The sequence below is a fragment of the Gadus macrocephalus genome, chromosome 4, assembly GCF_031168955.1.
Source record: "Gadus macrocephalus chromosome 4, ASM3116895v1".
In the NCBI taxonomy this organism is placed as follows: Eukaryota; Metazoa; Chordata; class Actinopteri; order Gadiformes; family Gadidae; genus Gadus; species Gadus macrocephalus.
In genome coordinates this window covers 16454917-16474352 of record NC_082385.1, presented here as the reverse complement: position 1 = coordinate 16474352, position 19436 = coordinate 16454917, and the positions used below count along the sequence as shown (strand labels likewise).

General features: G+C 44.6%; 2 protein-coding genes and 1 long non-coding RNA gene across 9 annotated transcripts in view; 2 read left to right on the top strand and 1 right to left on the bottom strand.

The window, feature by feature from the left end:
• ap3b1a (adaptor related protein complex 3 subunit beta 1a) overlaps positions 1–7063 on the bottom strand; it is a 55825-nt gene extending 48762 nt beyond the window's left edge. For 2 of the 6 annotated variants that reach the window (XM_060050559.1, XM_060050561.1), the window contains exon 1: positions 6740–7063. In XM_060050559.1, coding sequence (XP_059906542.1) covers positions 6740–6903 — 164 coding nt within the window. In that variant the 5' untranslated portion in view covers positions 6904–7063. Of the gene's footprint in view, positions 1–1062; positions 2084–6739 lie in introns of those variants that run through there. The other 4 variants (XM_060050557.1, XM_060050556.1, XM_060050560.1 and 1 more) reach the window with 4 other exon arrangements.
• Positions 7064–8701: 1638 nt separating this feature from the next.
• LOC132456236 (secretory carrier-associated membrane protein 1-like) lies at positions 8702–19338 on the top strand. 2 transcript variants are annotated; one of them, XM_060050562.1, is made up of 9 exons: positions 8702–8914; positions 11384–11461; positions 11845–11955; positions 12135–12246; positions 12840–12968; positions 15310–15469; positions 15658–15759; positions 16313–16430; positions 17179–19338. In XM_060050562.1, the coding sequence occupies exons 1-9, from the start codon at positions 8858–8860 to the stop codon at positions 17314–17316; spliced, it is 1005 nt and encodes a 334-aa protein (XP_059906545.1). In that variant the 5' UTR covers positions 8702–8857; the 3' UTR covers positions 17317–19338. The 2 variants fall into 2 exon arrangements, with proteins under 2 accessions (XP_059906545.1, XP_059906546.1); XM_060050563.1 differs by lacking the exon at positions 8702–8914 and adding an exon at positions 9709–10754.
• LOC132456238 (uncharacterized) lies at positions 16437–17172 on the top strand. The gene is made up of 3 exons (XR_009525401.1): positions 16437–16849; positions 16919–16941; positions 16988–17172. It is a non-coding gene; the product is annotated as an uncharacterized LOC132456238 (long non-coding RNA).
• Positions 19339–19436: the final 98 nt, after the last annotated feature.

Genomic DNA, 19436 nt, shown 5'->3' with positions numbered 1-19436 from the left:
GACAGACAGACAGACAGACAGACAGACAGACAGACAGACAGACAGACAGACAGACAGACAGACAGACAGACAGACAGACAGACAGACAGACAGACAGACAGACAGACAGACAGACAGACAGACAGACAGACAGACAGACAGACAGACAGACAGACAGACAGACAGACAGACAGACAGACAGACAGACAGACAGACAGACAGACAGACAGACAGACAGACAGACAGACAGACAGACAGACAGACAGACAGACAGACAGACAGACAGACAGACAGACAGACAGACAGACAGACAGACAGACAGACAGACAGACAGACAGACAGACAGACAGACAGACAGACAGACAGACAGACAGACAGACAGACAGACAGACAGACAGACAGACAGACAGACAGACAGACAGACAGACAGACAGACAGACAGACAGACAGACAGACAGACAGACAGACAGACAGACAGACAGACAGACAGACAGACAGACAGACAGACAGACAGACAGACAGACAGACAGACAGACAGACAGACAGACAGACAGACAGACAGACAGACAGACAGACAGACAGACAGACAGACAGACAGACAGACAGACAGACAGACAGACAGACAGACAGACAGACAGACAGACAGACAGACAGACAGACAGACAGACAGACAGACAGACAGACAGACAGACAGACAGACAGACAGACAGACAGACAGACAGACAGACAGACAGACAGACAGACAGACAGGCGTCTATACACATACGCGTGATGCATTGATATCAAGCATACATGTGATATGATAATATTTTTGGACATGGCAAACATTCCCCATGCAGACTCAATACTAAGTTCTCAAAAACAAGAGTGTACCAGCAGACACTTCATGGAAACAAAATGGTACTTAGCCACTTTAGCCAAATAAATATCCTCAATCCAACTTCCACAATGACTGTCAGCTAATTTCTCAAACAAACTATCCAAACGCCCCGACACAGGAGAACAATGGAAAATGCGGTTTGGCTATGCTGACAGCAGAAGCACGTCTGATTGTTGGGGGGGGGGGGGTTCTGGTGTCCGTACCCGGGACCCTGCGCCTCCTTGTGGTCATGGCAGCGGCGGGCCCGGGTCAGGGCCTGCTCCTCCTGGCTGAGCTCCGGCTGCAGCGAGAGCTGGAGGTTATCGGCTGACACGAGGGCCGCTTTCATGGCCCCCCTGGCCTCCAGACGAAACGCCGAAAACCCGCAGCCGTACATGTCCGTCTCCCTCAGTCCCTCTTCTCTCTCGTCTCTCGTCTTGCAAGCTCCCAGAAACACCTCAACCAGAAACCACTGCGCCAGAAACAACCCTACCAGTTGGGTTTCTTTTAGAAAAACACTTTGAATAATAGAGTCCGTTTAAACAAATGCTTTACCTTCTAGGCTACAGCTAATGAGATGCCGGTTTAAAAATGCCACTGTGGCTCCACGCAATACACGGCCCTCAGGGCAGTGTGTGCTCCGTCTGTTCTCCCTTGTATTCCTTCACTGCCGTTTGTCTCGTTGCACTCTCTGCCTGATATGAGTCACAAGATTCACCTCCCTTGTCCGGCCCTTCCACCCCCGAACATCTCCACCAGCCACCACTCATTCTGCTCTGGAGACCTCTTGTCCTCTTGTCGTGGCAGGGCCGCATTCCATCAGCGGGCTGGAATCAATAGTCCCGTTGCTGACGGGTGTGGTTTGACTGTCCTCTTCAGGATCATATAGGATTCCTCTCAGGTCCCCTAGAGGTCCAGAGGCCACTAAACACTTATGACTTGTTAAGTGGCTCCTTTGTGAAGCCACCTCACCAGCCCAAGGTTGGCTTGGTCACCTCCCTCTAAGAAGGGGAAACCGCTGAGCCTTATCTTTGTGTGCCGGTGGCCAAACAATGAGAAACTTTTCATCGCCTCTGCTGGAGTTTACTGTAGTCAGGCCCCCATGCCGGTCAGATCACACAGCCTGCCAGCTGATAAGAACAGAGCGGACGTGATGCTGTGCTGTGCTGTTCTGACCCGGTTCAGACGACCAAGACAACAATACAGATGAGATGAGGACTGCTGGCCCTACGGATGAATCAAGTTCAGCAAGGGGAAGAGTACGAGTTGGGCTGAGTTTAGGAGATTAAAGAACTAACCAGGGGTAGTGGACGCTGTTAATATCATACATGAGATGACTGATAGTGAGCATCATGTGAGAAATTACTGAGAGATATAATTCATATTTGATTGGAAAATGCTATAGGCAGATGACAAAAAAAACAAAAAAACATTTGTGCTTCCAAATATGAGAAAGGGAGTAATTGTGTGAAAGGAAATGCCTCCAGGTCATAAAAAAAATACTAGAATGGCTTACTTTCAACTACTTGAAAGCCCCAATTAAAGCCCCAATACGTGTTGAGAAATTTACCAAATGTTCCAAAACCATCACAATCTGAAAAAATTAAAAATAAAAATTCAAAGCAATTTTATACTGTACAAAAATCTGCACTTATACATTTTAAGGCATAGCCCTAAGTAAGTGGTTTGACTGCCCTCTAGTGGAAAAATAGGATGGGTAAACTAGAAATAACAAATAATTTGCCTCTTGGTATGGGACTACAAACCTAATGATCTCTTTCGGATTCATCGTGGTTAACAAAAGATTCATTTTATTATGGTAAAAGTAACAGTCACATGTGCTGTTACTTTATTTCATTATAACACTTAAGAATAGCTGACTAATCTCCGATTTTTTTTATTAAATAATAAAAAGAATTACCACTGAAGCACACAAAAGAGTGTCAAAAATGTAAAAATAAATCAAAAATAAGTAAACAATGCACAAAAGGAAGATGCCGTCATATATATATACATATACACACATAAATATATATACACATACATACATACACACATAAATATATATACACATACATACATACATACATACATACATACATACATACATACATACATACATACATACATACATACATACATACATACATACATACATACATACATACATACATACATACATACATACATACATACATACATACATACATATATATATATATATATATATATTACACACACACATATATATATCTCAAACCTTTCAAAGTGTGACACTTTTTCATTTCACCTCCGCAGATGTATTTTGAATTTTGCTTTATTGGGTTTTGTTTATTAGCTCTTGATTTTTCTTGTCTATTATTTTTCATATTGTACAAAGTGAAACCGAGCAACTAGCCATTCATGTTATGCTTCTTTCTCCAGTTGTGTTTTTTCTGATCGTCTCTGACAACACTTTAAATTACAGGGTCCTGTTACAATTTAATTAGGCAAGTAAGTACAGTATAATAGGCGATGTGACAGCATGTAACGGCATGTTCTTAGTATGTAATAACGTTATAAAAAGAGTACTCAATTGTGTAGTATCTTATCCTAGCTATCTTTGTTGCATACGGGGAATGGGTTAACCTAGTGATTGTTAGTGCTTGGCACTTGTTTCTTTGAAGGAAGGTTATCCAAAGTGTAATTTGGGTTAAACATGTGTTAATTGAATAACTGGTTAATGGTTTGGCTAAGGGGAGGGGCTAGGCCTTAAAAGCCTGCCAACCACAGTTTACGGTGGTCAGTCAGTCTTGAAGACAGTCAGTGTACGTGACTGTAGGGCATTGATCATGGAGAACCTTTCTTCAATACACAACATAATAACTCTCACAGCATCTACCAAGTCCAACATATATATATCCTACATGAACACATAAACGTCACGCTCATATACATATATGTCACCCATGAGCTAATATCAGATGGTATCTCCCACCATCAGCACATCTGAGCCACCTGCCGTGCCCTCTATTTAAAGCAGCCTTAAAGGTTGGGTATGGAATTCTCTTTTTTGGCCATTTTTGCAAAATTACTTGAAATCGTTATCATAACCCGCTTACAGCCACTGAGTTAGAAGTACTGACATGAAAATTAAACAAGTCAATCATCTGTGGAACGGGCAGGGCTCGAAAAACTCCATCCAATGATTTCCAGACCCACTGAGTGGCTTTGGACATCCCCCGCTCCCCGCGAGACCCCTTCGTGCACGTACTCAAAGCTCGTGACCCAGAGCAAGCTTCTGTTTGTTGTTATCCTGCGGTAGCTACTGGAGCTAGCTAACTAGCTAATGGCTCACTCTCGCGCATCTGTGTTCGCTCATGCATGATTGCGCGTCCATGTACTTGGAATGGGTGGAGTAAGAGTCAGCGTTGAAGGAGAGGGGGTAGGACCATTTGAGTTGTGTATTTTCAACATGTGCTGGGTTTCGCAAATCCCATACCCAACCTTTAAGCAAGTACTCTGGTTGCAACCTGGAATGAGTGAGTCCTGGAAGGACCATGATAAGTATCAAAGGAATAAACCAAACTCAAATAATTGCGTGCATCTACTTTGTTGCTATTTACCTGCAGGGGATTTATGTAAGGTTATGAGCATGGGAAGTTGTATTGTAGTGCGTGCACTCACCACAATAACAGAAGGGAAGGATAAGTAAATGAATGAATGTCTTAGCCAGCAACTAGTGGCATGGCCTTCATGTCACAAACATCCTTACTGTACCGATATAGCGATATATTGTTGTTTCTTCTTCTGACAAATGTACTTATTGTAAGGCGCTTTGGATAAAAGCATCTGCCAAATGCCCTCAATGTGAATGTAAATGTTTTGAACGGCATGTTACTGAACAATGAGTTAGGAGTAAGGGGGTAAGGGTTAGGAATAGGCAAAATAGAGCTAGGCATAGGGTTAAGGATTAATGTTATCGCAACCACTAATCCCAACCACACCGTGCCTTTATTTACATTGACATTTAGGGCATTTAGCAGAAGCTTATTTGATTTTATCATTTGATTTTATTTGCATTGTTTTAAGTGTATTAGCATACATGCTAGTTTACAACACCTGTCCAGAGCAATTTTATCCAAAAGAGACTTACAATAAGTACACTTGTCAGAATGAGAAACAATATCGCTTTCAGTACAGTAAGGATGTTCACAGAACCAAGTGCAAAGCAATTACAATCGCTAGGTTAACCCATTCCCAGTATACAACAAAGATGGCTAGGATAAGTTGCTACAAAACAAAGTACTTTTTTAAAATTATTATTATGATTTTTGGATGGCCAGGGCGTACGACATACAATAAGTGCATACATTAAGTGCCAGGACGTATGACATACGATAAGTGTGTATCTTAAGTGCGAACACGTACAACATACAATAAGTGCGTAGGAGGGGTGAGTCGAGTCTTTTGCGGAAGCTGGTGAGAGACTCTCCGGACCTGACATCGACAGGGAGCTCATTCCTACACTGAGGTGCCAAAACAGAAAAGAGTTGTGACTTGGATGATCGACTTTTGGTTGCTCTTAGCGATGGTGGTACCAGACGTCCAGCTGAAGTAGTTGAGTGGAACACGTCTCGAGTTAGGGGGGATGGTTTGAGCAACGCTTAGAGGTAGGCAGGGGAAGTTTCATTGACTGACTTGTAAGTCAGTACCATCACCTTGAATCTGATACGAGATAATACAGGGAGCATGGGAGGTCACGGAAGAGGGGGGGGCGGTCACATGGGAGAATTTAGGTAGGTTGAACACGAGGTGGTTCCATTACGTTATAGCATACGAACTACACTGTTACAGGTAGGTAGGTACATTTACATTTAGCAGATGATTTTATCCAAAGTGCCTTATTACTGTTTATACATTCACACATCAACGGCAGAGTCAATTATGCGAGAGGACACAGCCAGCCCTCGGGGTGAGGTTTGCTCAGGGACACCTCGACACTCAGCTGGATGAGCCGGGGATTGAACTAGTAATAGCATCAATTAATTAATGTCACAGACATTAGCACTAGGCTATTTAGCGCCTTCTTTAGTATTTGTCTCCTTCAAAAAACAAACACAAGCACTTCTAATCTCAAGTTATTCATCATATTTAAAAAAAAACAAAAAACGTATTAGTGTATAATAGGCGTAACACGGCAAATAAGTGGGAATTAAAAATCATTTGCCATGTCTTTTGATTACAAGGAGATCTGGTAGGGCAACCTGGGTCTAGATAACTTGATACAACTTTTAGATTATCATATAAAAGGGTATCGGTTGAGGTTCCCTGTAAATAAATAAATGCACCTTCCCTTTCTTGTTCATATTATTGCCAGATTACCAGCCTACTGCTGTCAACGACATTATCATGCAGGGGTAATTTTGCATACTATTCACTTGATGACTTGTATATTATTGCAAAATGAATGAATAAAACGTTGATGATCATCCGCACTGCCACCGACCAACAGAGTACCAGGGGGGTGGGGGACGTGTCACTATGAGTAGTCCTACATCAGAGATCTGTAGGCCTATTATAACCGACATGCAGCAGCTGTACTGGTCAGACAGGTGCTTTCGTGATCCATGACTCCAGTGGGCAGGACAAAGACACGAGTCCAAGAGAATAACACGCCTTGAATTGAGTGAAGTTCATGTAACAATAACTATTAAGGATCTCGGCAAGAATATAACATGCTGACTTGCCATCCATGCCTGGACACACACACACACACACACACACACACACACACACACACACACACACACACACACACACACACACACACACACACACACACACACACACACACACACACACACACACACACACACACACACACATATATATATATATATATCCCCCCCCCCCCCTTACTTTTTAAAGTCGGTGCTGAACAGTCCGAAGCCCGCCCCGGTGCCGGAGGTGGTGGAGGTCCCCTCCGTACAGACCTCCACTGCAGCCTCCGCTCCTCCTTGGTCGTTGTAGGAGGCGTTCGTCGACATGTTTAACATCTTTAAAAACGTGTGCACTCTAAGCATATGTTATCCCCAAAATGTATATGACGTTCCGAACTGAAACTCCGCCACGTAAACGTATGAATGTAGTGTTGTGGTCAAGAACGGCAAGGATAAACTTCACCGAGATTTCGACTAACTTTTCCACGCAGGAGCGGAAGTGCGGGACGACGGGTCACGTGAGGAGTCCTCGCGCTGGTGCACGTAGAGCGCGTTTCCTTCTAACCACGGGACCGCGGCTCTACAACAGGGGTTCCCTCATGGTTCCCTCCCAACCCTTTTTTGTTCCAAGGAACGGCATAGGTCTATTCATAAAAACATTTGGAGGACCGGTTGCCTCAGGCTACCTTCAACCATGCAAAGATATGCAATAATACAATTTATAAGAGAAACGTAGGAAAAGTCACCAACAAAAAAGTAGTGCAAAGACACGGTGCTTAATTTACAGTGTTGCATATAACGAACTAGGTGGCAACAAAGACAGTTGTATGAATTTAATATACAAATGTTTCAACTTTCAAAACAATTCACAAAATGTTTCCCTTTTCCAGAAAAGGCTCAATATATATATATATATATATATATATATATATATATATATATATATATATATATATATATCATTTGAGTCTTTTCGGTAAATATTTCAAGGCCCGGTTCTAACGGGTTCGGGGACCGGGGTTGGGAATCGAGGATCTACAACGCGTAGATCTGTAAACGTGGCACCTGACCGGACTGTTGCCATGGCTACTGCCGTCAGAAGCCTATCAGGTGTTCAGGGAGCAGGCGCGTTCACTCCCCTGGTGAACGAGACGGCTCGCCACTGCCAGTGAAGACGCTCACTCTCGCGTGTTCCCAAAAGAGACCGTTCATCATCGCTGCGTTGGGAATCTAAAAGTTATTCACAGCAGGGGTTTTTTATCCGATAAGAAACCAGGTCAGAACTAAACAGAACTTAGTAGGATCAGTTTCAAGTCCGAACGCATTTATTTCCTGGTAGCCTATCACCTACTATCCTTTTGCTTGTATCTATGAGAAGCATAGGGCAACTCTGTTATCAACATTTGGCCAGAGTAGCCGAACGGAAGTAGAAACATAAGAACTTTCCGACGTCGCGAAAATGTTTTCCCCATAAAGGGTTTACATCACAACATTTCAAATCATTGATTGGTCTCAATTGAGACATTCAAGGGGATGATTGAAATCCCATTTAATTGCTCGTGTTTTAAATAGCTTTCTTAATCGTCCCATTGTATTGTATTGTTTAAATGTATCGAAATCTTGTCCTGGTTGTTTGACCTACTGTTTAGATATATTGCACATTTGTAGGCTATGTATGCGGTTATGTCCCTAATGCATATTCAAGGGGCTCGCTGAAAGTATTAGATGTGTTATTCATTTACTTTGTCTATTTTTGCTAGACACAGAGTTTAGGTCAAGAAGGAATGCAACCGGATTGGTAGTAGCCTACCAGTGGTAGGCTACCACCACTCTCCACTACCTGGCATTAGGTCTATCCGTGTGTGTAATGCATCCAATATATCTCATGTTATCATACCATGAAGTATACGTCATTAGTAGTCGTTGACGGGGTTTTGATCTTTATTTTCATTAAAAAAAAGGATACACTATCTGTCTCTTGAATTTAACTAAAGGCGTTGTACACGCTGATACACGTGATGTGTATCGGTGTATCATTTGGTATATAGTTACGTTACAAAAAACACTGTTATTGTATGGTTTAATTATAATAACATGTTATTATATCGTCGTTATGTTTCACGGGTCGTCTCGGTAACCTATCGTCGCCCGCCGATTCACTTCCGACGGCGGCGGCGCGTCCACGTCAGAGGAGAGCGCGTCCACGTCAGAGGAGATGAGCCGTACTGACATTGCTCTTAAACAAACCTTCAAATCGCCTTTTTTGTTTCCTTTTGCGGATAGGCAGGCGGAACAGCCCGATTAACGCGCCGTTACCATGTCAGACTTCGACAGTAACCCGTTCGCCGACCCGGAGGTCAGCAACCCGTTCCAGGTAGAGAGCTGTGTGCTAGCCTAGCCTGTTCCTGTTGATATGACCCATGCATACTCTCATGTCAGCTGCGCTGCTGTGTAGTGTGACTGTCTGCCTGTCTGAATGTCGTGGGTCTGCCTGTCTGCCTGTCTGCCTGTCTGCCTGTCTGCCTGTCTGCCTGTCTGCCTGTCTGCCTGTCTGCCTGTCTGCCTGTCTGCTATGTAGAGTTGGACTATCGTTCCTCTCCGCTCACATTCAGATCAGATTAGATTCTGGCTTCGGTTGTACCATTTGTGATATGATAGTCGTTGACGACATTTCTCTGCCATTGCTTTTTTTGTAAGTGCAACTATGTGCAGTTATTTCCCTAGTGGATGTATATTAAAGGGCTAGCCGAATGTATTAGATGTGCTGTAAGTTTACTTTGTCAATACGAGGCAAAAAGTTAAAACATCTGATCCAGACAGAGAGTCAGTTAGAGTCAGAATATAATTAACCCGACATGATTGGTAGTACCACTCCACTCCACTACCTAACATTATGTCTATCAGTATACATATTATGCATCCTATGTATCTCATGTTATCATAACATGATGTATATCTAAATGCATTGTTAAACGACGAAATTATGTATTTTTGGTTTGGATGGGTTCTTCTCTTTTATGTGAGGCCAGCAGTGCCGTTTTGTGCTTAAACTGCTCAATAACTTTCCTAGACCTCCAAGTAGATCTCTGCATGCTTATTGTAAGCGGACTGGCCTTACACAGAATAACAGTGCTCATGTTACACCCAACCTTACACATTTTTATTTTATTTTTTAGGTTAGTGTAACTACTTGTTGGCAGAATAAAATATAGAGTTGGTTGGGTTTACAAGTCAAAATGGATAACAAATGTCACGACAAGAGTGACGGATCATTTGTAAGCCAAGTCCGCTCACAATAAGCATGCAGAGATGTAGGAGGTCTAGGAAGTTATTGAGCAGTTTAAGCACAAAACGGCACTGCTGGGTCTTGGTTGTTATGTAATGTGGTACAGTACATACACCATGTATTAATATGAATACACAGGCCATTGATATCAAGGGCAAATTGACAGTTAAATAGTGGATGGTTATTAGTGACATGTGGTTAGTCGTCTAGTGTTCTTGCACCTCTCTTTAGTTTGTTGGCTTCTGCTTTAGCCCCAAAACCAATGGAGCCGTTACCCCGAGCCATGTTCAATAGTTAATTAAATCATATGTTGCTCCATCACTAACAGGTGGTATTATGATCCACTTGGCAACTGAGTTATTTGTGTTTAGACTAATCATGCATCTAATCGTGTACAGTCTGTTTCATAGTATTTGCTGTATAGTAGGCAAATATTTTTTTAAGAGACTCTAACTCTTCAATCAATGGGTAAATGTAATTTGGTTTTAAGTTTGAACTATTATTATTGACCTTCTTAAATGATCATTTGACTGTCAAGGCATTTGAGGAATGAAACGCAGCAGTCAAAGTGTACATTCGTGGGGCTACTGGAAAGACCTCATTAACAATGAATAACAACACACTAAATATTTAACACTCTGGCCTGGCAAAAGTCGTGTGTGTGTGTGTGTGTGTGTGTGTGTGTGTGTGTGTGTGTGTGTGTGTGTGTGTGTGTGTGTGTGTGTGTGTGTGTGTGTGTGTGTGTGTGTGTGTGTGTGTGTGTGTGTGTGTGTGTGTGTGTGTGTTGCAAGGAGAGATGTCCCTATAACTTTAAGAGTCAGGAAGACATAGCAAGTGCTTGTCTGGAGACTGTTAAACTGCTTGTGGATAGAGACTACTGATCTTGACTAGGATACTCATTGAAGGGCTGTATGAATTACTGCTAATGGTAAGCTTCCTCTTTATCTCAATTGCTGCTAGTGTCGGTCTACACCAAAAGCAAAATGTTACGTTGCCTGGATAGGAGGAAAAATGTGTAAGTGCACTGTAATTCACTGGAATGTGCTCCATGAGTAAACATTAAATTTAGGCGTGGACAAATAACCACTGTGCCTGGTTATTCATCAGCCGCTCGGGCTTTTAGTTATTGAGCTTTAGCTAGTTTTTTGTCATCACTTCTCTGTAAAATATGATGTAAATATTTTATACATATTTTAACGATCCATCAGACGTCAATGTCCTTCTTTATATTAATCTTTTTTATTTCTATCTCAGTTCTGCGTCTAGAGATGTTCCTTCCATTTCTGTTACAACCCATAGCTATTTATAGACAGGCTTGCTGTGAAAATGATCAGAGTGAAGCCATGTTTGGCAGTATAGAATTATCCGCTGGATGTTTTTAGAGTAATGAGTGCTTATGTCTTCACAATGGGAGGACTAATAGCCGAGCCGTTCTCTGTTCAGCCCCACTTGGTATCCAGGCTGTTGTCACCAGAAAAGCATAAGTGATCATACGAAAAAGATTCTGTGTGATTTGTATTTAACAGAGCTCTGTCTCTCCTTGTTCGTACTTCAAAGGATCCGTCGGTGACTCGCGTAACTCAGAATGTTCCCTCCGCTCTCGAAGAGTACAATCCTTTCACAGATGGCAAACCAGTAAGTAACACGCAACAGAATGTTCTTCAGAGCATTTACTCATCTGCTTGATTATGTCTTCACCTATTTCCCTATACATGATGGTGCACTACATGGCCTGACATGTGATGGATTCATACATAATCTCAGGTCTTTTATTATAATTACTGATGCAAACGTTGTAGTATTGCAGATATCAATGAAAATAAAGTACATGACAAATTCATCGAGTGGCCAAGTTTGAAACCATAGAAAGTGTTTTAACTGGGAAGACTATTGAAATCAATGAAACCCAGCGAAACTCATAATGCTGATGCAGAATTAAACCAATGATCTAATGACCTAAACCTTATATCTATATTACGGCAAGTAGCTAACCATGCCCTCCTTTCCCCTTCCCATAGGCTTCTCTGGCGGCCATGGCACCCAAAGCAGTGGGAGCCGCCATCCATGCCCAGCCCGCCATCATGAACCCCACCGAGGACACCCTGTCCTACGCACAGCCCCCCACCCAGGTCTGGTCTCCCTCCGTCCACCGTCTCGCCACACCTGCTATCTTCACACTCAACAGCAACTCGTTCCTGATGGAGAGAGTGCACTGGGTGGTCCATGCCTAGAATGGGTTAGCTGGAGTAGAACTGAGAACTTGATTTAGATGCTGAAGGTCTTGGTTTGTGTTGTGCGTCGTGTGCAGGAGCAGGCACGCATAGCCGAGGAGCTCCTGAGGAGACAGGAGGATCTGGAGAGGAAGGCTGCGGAGCTGGACCGCAGGGAGAGAGAGATGCAGTCGCTGAGCGCCTCAGGAGGTGGGCAAGGGGCGGGGGGGGGTTGGCCTTCCATCCATCCAAGAGAGGGGGATCACAGAGGGGGCTCTGGTTCAGTCCAATGTTTGGGGCTGCTTCCTGTCATCCAGGTGGACTAGAAGGAAAGTCAACGGTGCAAGTGGTCGATCGGCTGGAATGACTCATTAAAAATAGTTTTAAGGAAAGTTTTCCATAGCTTAGGGAAGGGAACTTACGCTTGAAACATGGCAAAATGAGTGGCACAGGACCAATCATGAGCTTTTATCACCCGACCATGTGCATGGTTGACTCCCGGTGACTCCCGGTGTTGGTTCCTAGGCAACCCGGGAGGTTAAGTCAAAGGCTGTCCTATTGTTATTACTTTTTAATACCACCTCTTGAATTCTGCATAGCCTCTAGCACCCATGCTGAGCACCCATATGACGTCATGGCGTTGTCCTATGGGTCCTGCTCCTTACTTTCTCTAGAGTTCTTCACTACACCAGTCACAGACCCCGACGCTTTGCACCAACTCTTCAATCAATCGTTGTTTACTCAGGCTGATGACGGACTAGGATTATGAATATTAATTATTACTGTTGTTTATGTCCTGGTAGGCCGGAAAAACAACTGGCCTCCACTTCCAGAGAAATTCCCAGTAGGGCCATGCTTCTACCATGACATCACCGTGGACATCCCAGTGGACTTCCAGAAGACCGTCAAGATCATCTACTACCTGTGGATGTGTGAGTGATCCTCTCATTCCCCATACTGCTATGTGTGTGAATGACCCAACACCGCACACATCCCTTTGGGAGACTCCACTTGAGCTAAAACCAAACCTAATACCAAACATATTTCATGGAAGTGACGGTTGAAAAGTTGTATGGCTTCTTCCTCTGACGGAAAATGCCGTAACAAAATGAAAAGAAAATGAAAGGAGGTACAGTATATCTTATACATGTAGTTTGCTTAATCATTTAATGACCATGATCAGAGATTTAAGAAAACTCAAATTGAAATACCAGCCTTTCCGACGACAAATCTGCAGCCGGTATTTTCTCGTGGGAAACGTTGTGTCCAACATTCTGGGTCGGAACGTTGTTTTTTCTGTTTTGGCCTGTGTTTATGATTCACTATTCTCTGAGTACCCTGGGTTGCCAGATATAAAAGAAGTTGGCACACAAGCCCAGCATAATGCAGCCGTAGAAGCAAACAAATGAACTGGATGAACTGAGAGTGTACTAGATTCGATCCAGAATCAAAAGTCTCGCCCTGAAAAAAATGCATGAGCAGAGTCCGGCTATGACACGTGCAAATCTCTTTGAAAGTGGGCGAACGCTTTCAAGATGGGCACCACAATTGCCGGACGAGCTTGTTTATAATTTGCAGAAAAGGAATCGATTGCAAACGTATCCATGAGCAGGTCACACACACTGACGTTTTTTCTGGCCCCACATCAAAAAATACCTTCTTCAGGGGAAATAACATGTGACGTGATCGTTCTTTTAGTAGGCTAGTCAGGTCAGACCGGCTGATAATGTCAACAAGTGCAGCCCAACTGCCAACTGGTGCACTGTCCGCAGATGGCCCTTCCCCCACTCTCTTCCTCATCTCACAGATCATTTATGAATAAGTTGGGAATAGCTACATCTCACATTTGGAGAAAACCCCAAAATATATTATATAATACAAATATATATGGGGGCAGTCTCCCCCCTAAGCACCCAATGGCCAAGTTCCATATTGTACCTTTTAATTATAGAAGTTAAATACAGGTGACGTTAGTCATAAAATAAGATGTAAACCCGAAACCAAAAGCCCTGTTTGAAGTTCCTCCAGAGGCAAACCGGTTACCAGGTCTGGGTCACTAAACAGGACTCAACATTAACCCTTTATTTTTTGTAGTTTTGTTTATGGTTCGTTATTGTTAGTGACATCCTTTTTTAAAACGATCTGGTCAGTCTGTAAGGTAACCTCAGTAAGGTTTTGTGGAGTTTACTCATAGGCGTTTACTTTTCAACGTAAACTCTATTGCAAGCGTTCTCATTCTCCCCCGTTATCCCATGGCTCAAATTAAAAGAAAGCAACGAAGGCTTTGTTCCTTTAAGAAAATATCTATGTGTGCGAGCATGAAACCAAGGAAGGGAAGTAAAATAATAGATATCTCCTTTTTTTGCTACTGACTGAAAGAGAAAAAAAGAGAGGCTAAATGAATTCAGTAAGCTCATGATGACTGAGCACATGACCAGGTCATGTGCTCTCAATTGTGTGGCTGTGTCACATGATTGGCTGGTAGCTGGCCTTACAACCAGCCCTCCCTGGCACAGACGTCCCTAGTGTCCCTGTTCTCCTTCCTCTCTCTCCCTCTGTTATCGGGGGTCTTCTGTGACTGAATGTGGGGATCCCCTCCACGTCATGCCGCTTCGAACCAGCTACGCCTCCACTCACATATAACCCCACTTTAGCGTCACGTGTCACATTGTGCGTCTGCGTCCTGCTGTGTGTAACCAGAGGATTTCCGTCACATTCCCCAGAGTTGTGTGAAATGTAGGCCAGCAGCACAAACCTCTGGGGCTGTAAGACGCATGACTGCCACCACCCGGTGGTACCTCAGCCCTAACCTTAACCTAACCCTAACCCCTGGGGCTGTTAGACTCATGACTACCCCCGCCCGGTGGTACCCCAACCCTAACCTTAACCTAACCCTAACCCCTGGGTTTGTAAGACACATGACTACCACCACCCGCACCGCTTTTCCAACACTGCCTTGCAGGTCCTGCTAACCAGTCGTGTGTGTGTGTGTGTGTGTGTGTGTGTGTGTGTGTGTGTGTGTGTGTGTGTGTGTGTGTGTGTGTGTGTGTGTGTGTGTGTGTGTGTGTGTGTGTGTGTGTGTGTGTGTGTGTGTGTGTGTGTGTGTGAGAAATGGAGCAGCAAGAATCTTAATATTGTTGTGTACACCCTTGCACGTGTGTTTCCTCACTCCGTGATGTTAAGCTGTACCCCAATAGTTCTACATTCGGTTTCTGTGATTTCCTGGACCGGATCAGTCATGTTCTGAAGCACTCACCTGCTGTTCCCCTCCAGTCCACAGTGGGACGCTGTTCGCCAACCTGATTGGCTGCATGGCCTGGTTCATTGTGGACTCGTCCCGAGGGGGAGACTTTGGATTGGCCATCCTCTGGCTCCTCTTGTTCACCCCCTGCTCATTTGTCTGTTGGTACAGACCACTTTATGGCGCGTTCAGGTACACTCACTCACTCACTCACTCTCTCACTTCAACTTTCCAAGCAAACTCAAACCTCTGACTATTAGGCTCAAGATATGTAAAAAATATATATAAACTGTGTATATTTCAATAAAATGTCCAAAAGTAATAAGTCATACTGTATTAGTAAACATTTCGCTCTGTGCTTCTGTGTTGTACTTCTGCAGGAGTGACAGCTCCTTTAGGTTTTTCATCTTCTTCTTCGTGTATGTCTGCCAAGTGGGAGTGTACGTTGTCCAGGCGATCGGCCTCACAGGGTGGGGTGCTAGGTGAGATGACAGGTGGCAGGCACGTTGTCAGCCATTTTGAAAGGACACAGCCGACCCTTGATTGTTCTGCTATGTTTCTTATTTCTTCTTATTAAATACCTTAGCTTAGCTTAGCTTAGCTTAGCTTAAATGCTATTTTCAAGGTAGGTATTGCTGTCCTCTGGCTAATCAAGCACATTAGTAAGCACGAGTAGCTAGGTACAGTTGTAAGGCCCGATGATGGTATTTGACTGTAAGCCAAGCCAAGGCAAGGCAACTATATTTATAGATCACTTTTCATACACGAGGCAGACTCAAAGTGCTTCACATAGAAACGTTGTCATACAATAAAAATTAATAATATAATAAAATAAAGAAATTAAAAAAATAAGGCAAAGTAAAAAAAAAAATACGTACCGTACTTGGCATAGCTCAGTCTACCTAGCGTAGTTGATGTTCTTGTCTTGGCAGGGCCTCAGTGCTCATCACTGTGATGTTATCAGGCGTGTTAAGTGCAGTTGTTCAAGCCTTGTTTTGAGGCGTTGACTGGTCCTTTCATACGGTCTTCCCTCAGCGGCTGGATCTCTGCCCTGACGTGCCTGAACACGAGCATCGCCGTGGGCATCATCATGATCCTCATCGCCGGGCTGTTCACAGCGCTGGCGGTCATGTCCCTCATCATGTTCAAAAAGGTAGGAAACTCTTGCTCGTGTACGTCTACTTCAGGTACTTTCTTCCCAGAAGCACTGGTGGAGTACGCGGCTACGGGGTTGGATCCCGAGCCTAAAGGTCCTGGGTTCTACCGCCCAAAGGTCCCGGGTTCTACCGCCCAAAGGTCCCGGGTTCTACCGCCCAAAGGCCCCGGGTTCTATCGCCCAAAGGCCCCGGGTTCTATCGCCCAAAGGCCCCGGGTTCTACCGCCCAAAGGTCCCGGGTTCTACCGCCCAAAGGCCCCGGGTTCTATCGCCCAAAGGCCCCGGGTTCTACCGCCCAAAGGTCCCGGGTTCTACCGCCCAAAGGCCCCGGGTTCTACCGCCCAAAGGTCCCGGGTTCTACCGCCCAAAGGTCCCGGGTTTTACCGCCCAAAGGTCCCGGGTTCCATCGGCCAAAGGTTCCGGGTTCTACCGTCCAAAGGTCCCGGGTTCCATCGGCCAAAGGTTCCGGGTTCTACCGTCCAAAGGTCCCGGGTTCTATCGCCCAAAGGTTCCGGGTTCTACCGCCCAAAGGGGCCGGGTTCTACCACCCAAAGGGGCTAGGTTCTACTGCCCAATGTCTGCAGCCCACCCAGTCGGCCCCCTAACCCCACATCCTGCTTCTACATGACGTGGATCTGAATCGACATCCACTGTCCTTTGGATGAAGTTATCTGCCATTAGACAAAAGGTAAATGACCCACATGGTGTCTTGACAACCTGTTCCCTGTCTCCCCCTCCCCCCAAGGTGCATGGGATGTACCGGACCACGGGGGCCAGCTTTGAGAAGGCCCAGCAGGAGTTCGCCAGTGGGGTCATGTCCAACAAGACGGTGCAGACGGCCGCGGCCCGGGCGGCCCAGGAGAGCTTCAAAGAGCAGATCTGAGCCAGACCCACCTTGCCATCCTTACCGACACTTCAGATCCCCCCCCTTCCCTCGCCCAGGTTAACCTTCTATCCCCCCTCTCTCCCCCACAGCCTTCTCTCGTCCAATCACAGTGATTATTATTATAATGTTTTTTCTCTTTGAATGAGTGAATATTACTAATAGAATGAATGCCCGCATCAATGGAAAAAAAAAGCACCCTGGCAGTACCCCGCCTCACCCCTTCTCTGTAGGACCCGACCCCCCCACACACCCACCACCCCACTCACACACACCCATCCACCCACACCGTCCCTGGCATCCGGCCAGCCCTTAACCAGCACAAAAGTGTGTGTGTGTGTGTGTGTGTGTGTGTGTGTGTGTGTGTGTGTGTGTGTGTGTGTGTGTGTGTGTGTGTGTGTGTGTGTGTGTGTGTGTGTGTGTGTGTGTGTGTGTGTGTGTGTGTGTGTGTGGCCTATTCATTATTGCCCAATCAAGTTTTCATTGTATTAATTCTGGTCATTGTTTTCAGACACAAACTCTCTTGTCTCTGTGGGTTATCTTACATCCCAGAACTGCCTGTTTCTGTTATTTATTTCTGCACTACAGTTGGGAGGAGTGGATGGTTTGGAGTGCATCGGGGGCCTCACTCTGCTGCCCCCTAGTGGAGCGATTGAGAGCTGTAAACGATGAATGCTGTGCATTCCACGACGCATGGTCTTTGCCTTTTGTATTCTACTTACCATGATCTGCTGGGTTAGTTTGGGTCTCATTGGAGGTTCCTCTGCTTGGACTCAATGCCTTTGACGTTGCGCGGGTCTGTCGCTAATACAAAGTTGCACTTTAACTTGTATTTTTTGTTTGCATTTCTGCCGTCATTGCAAACTTGTCTTTAAATAAATAATCACATTGGCGTTCTGAGTGGAGCTTTAGGTGACACGTTTCCTCATACAAATGAATCACCATGTTTATCCGCCGGTCTGCTCCTTGACCCGCGGCCACCTTGGTTCTGGTCAAATTCAGGCCCCTTCTGCTGCGCCACGGATCCAAATTATTGTCCCGCGGTTTGAAAACGGCACAACCCGTCTCCAGCCTTTCTGAGAACATGGGAGATTTACCTCAGAGTCCCCTCAGGGTGCAGGCCTGCTCTGTCTGCACCTCCACACTGAGGCTAGAAAATACATTCAGATACACGCGTACATACTTGGACCCTTCGGGTAAGCAACGTAGAGCTTCCGACCGTGGGCGTAATCTACCGGTCTTGTGTGGACCGACTGTCCAGGACTGCGATCACATCGTTATTTTGTTGCAGTGAACTTGAAGAGCAGTTATGTAAAACTTTCCGCGCTACTGTATCTCCGTTTAGACCGTGTAGCGTTATCTTTTGGGATGCATAGCAGCGGGGGAGAATGGAGTTGAGAGTGATTTTAGATGTAAATAAATCCGATAGTTTGCTATGTTTAAATCGGAGTAGTGTATCTTACTGTGAGAATGTTAAACACAGGTCTCTGTCCTATCTAGGTGTGTGTGTGTGTGTGTGTGTGTGTGTGTGTGTGTGTGTGTGTGTGTGTGTGTGTGTGTGTGTGTGTGTGTGTGTGTGTGTGTGTGTGTGTGTGTGTGTGTGAGAGAAAAATGGTGCACCAAGCTACTTAATATTTTTCCTACCGTTTGTATAATCAATGGCATCTAATAAATATCAACTATCACGTTGATACATCTGTTGCATATGAAAAATGGCAGAAGATCCTTAATTATCGATTCGACACCGTTTATGGTAGAAACACTGAAAACTGAATGAGTCAATCATGGAGGGATGTTGGTTAATAGTGAACCAACGATTAAGAGTGTTTCTAACTGAATTAGAAAAATAAATAATAATTGAGTCAATCATGGAGTGATGAGAATCATACGATTATGAGCTTTTCCGCTAAATACCTGTGTGCGGTAAAGATCGACCATGGTGTAGGCTACTCTGATAGTATGTTGAATAGGTAGTTTTGTATATTTATTGTAATAACGTTTAATAAAATTACTCATGTTTGATGTATTTGTCTAATTTATTGTGTACAATTCCGTTTGGGGGGAACTGACAACATGCCTAATGACACTATTTTGGGGGAGCGGGACTCGCGACTCTTCAC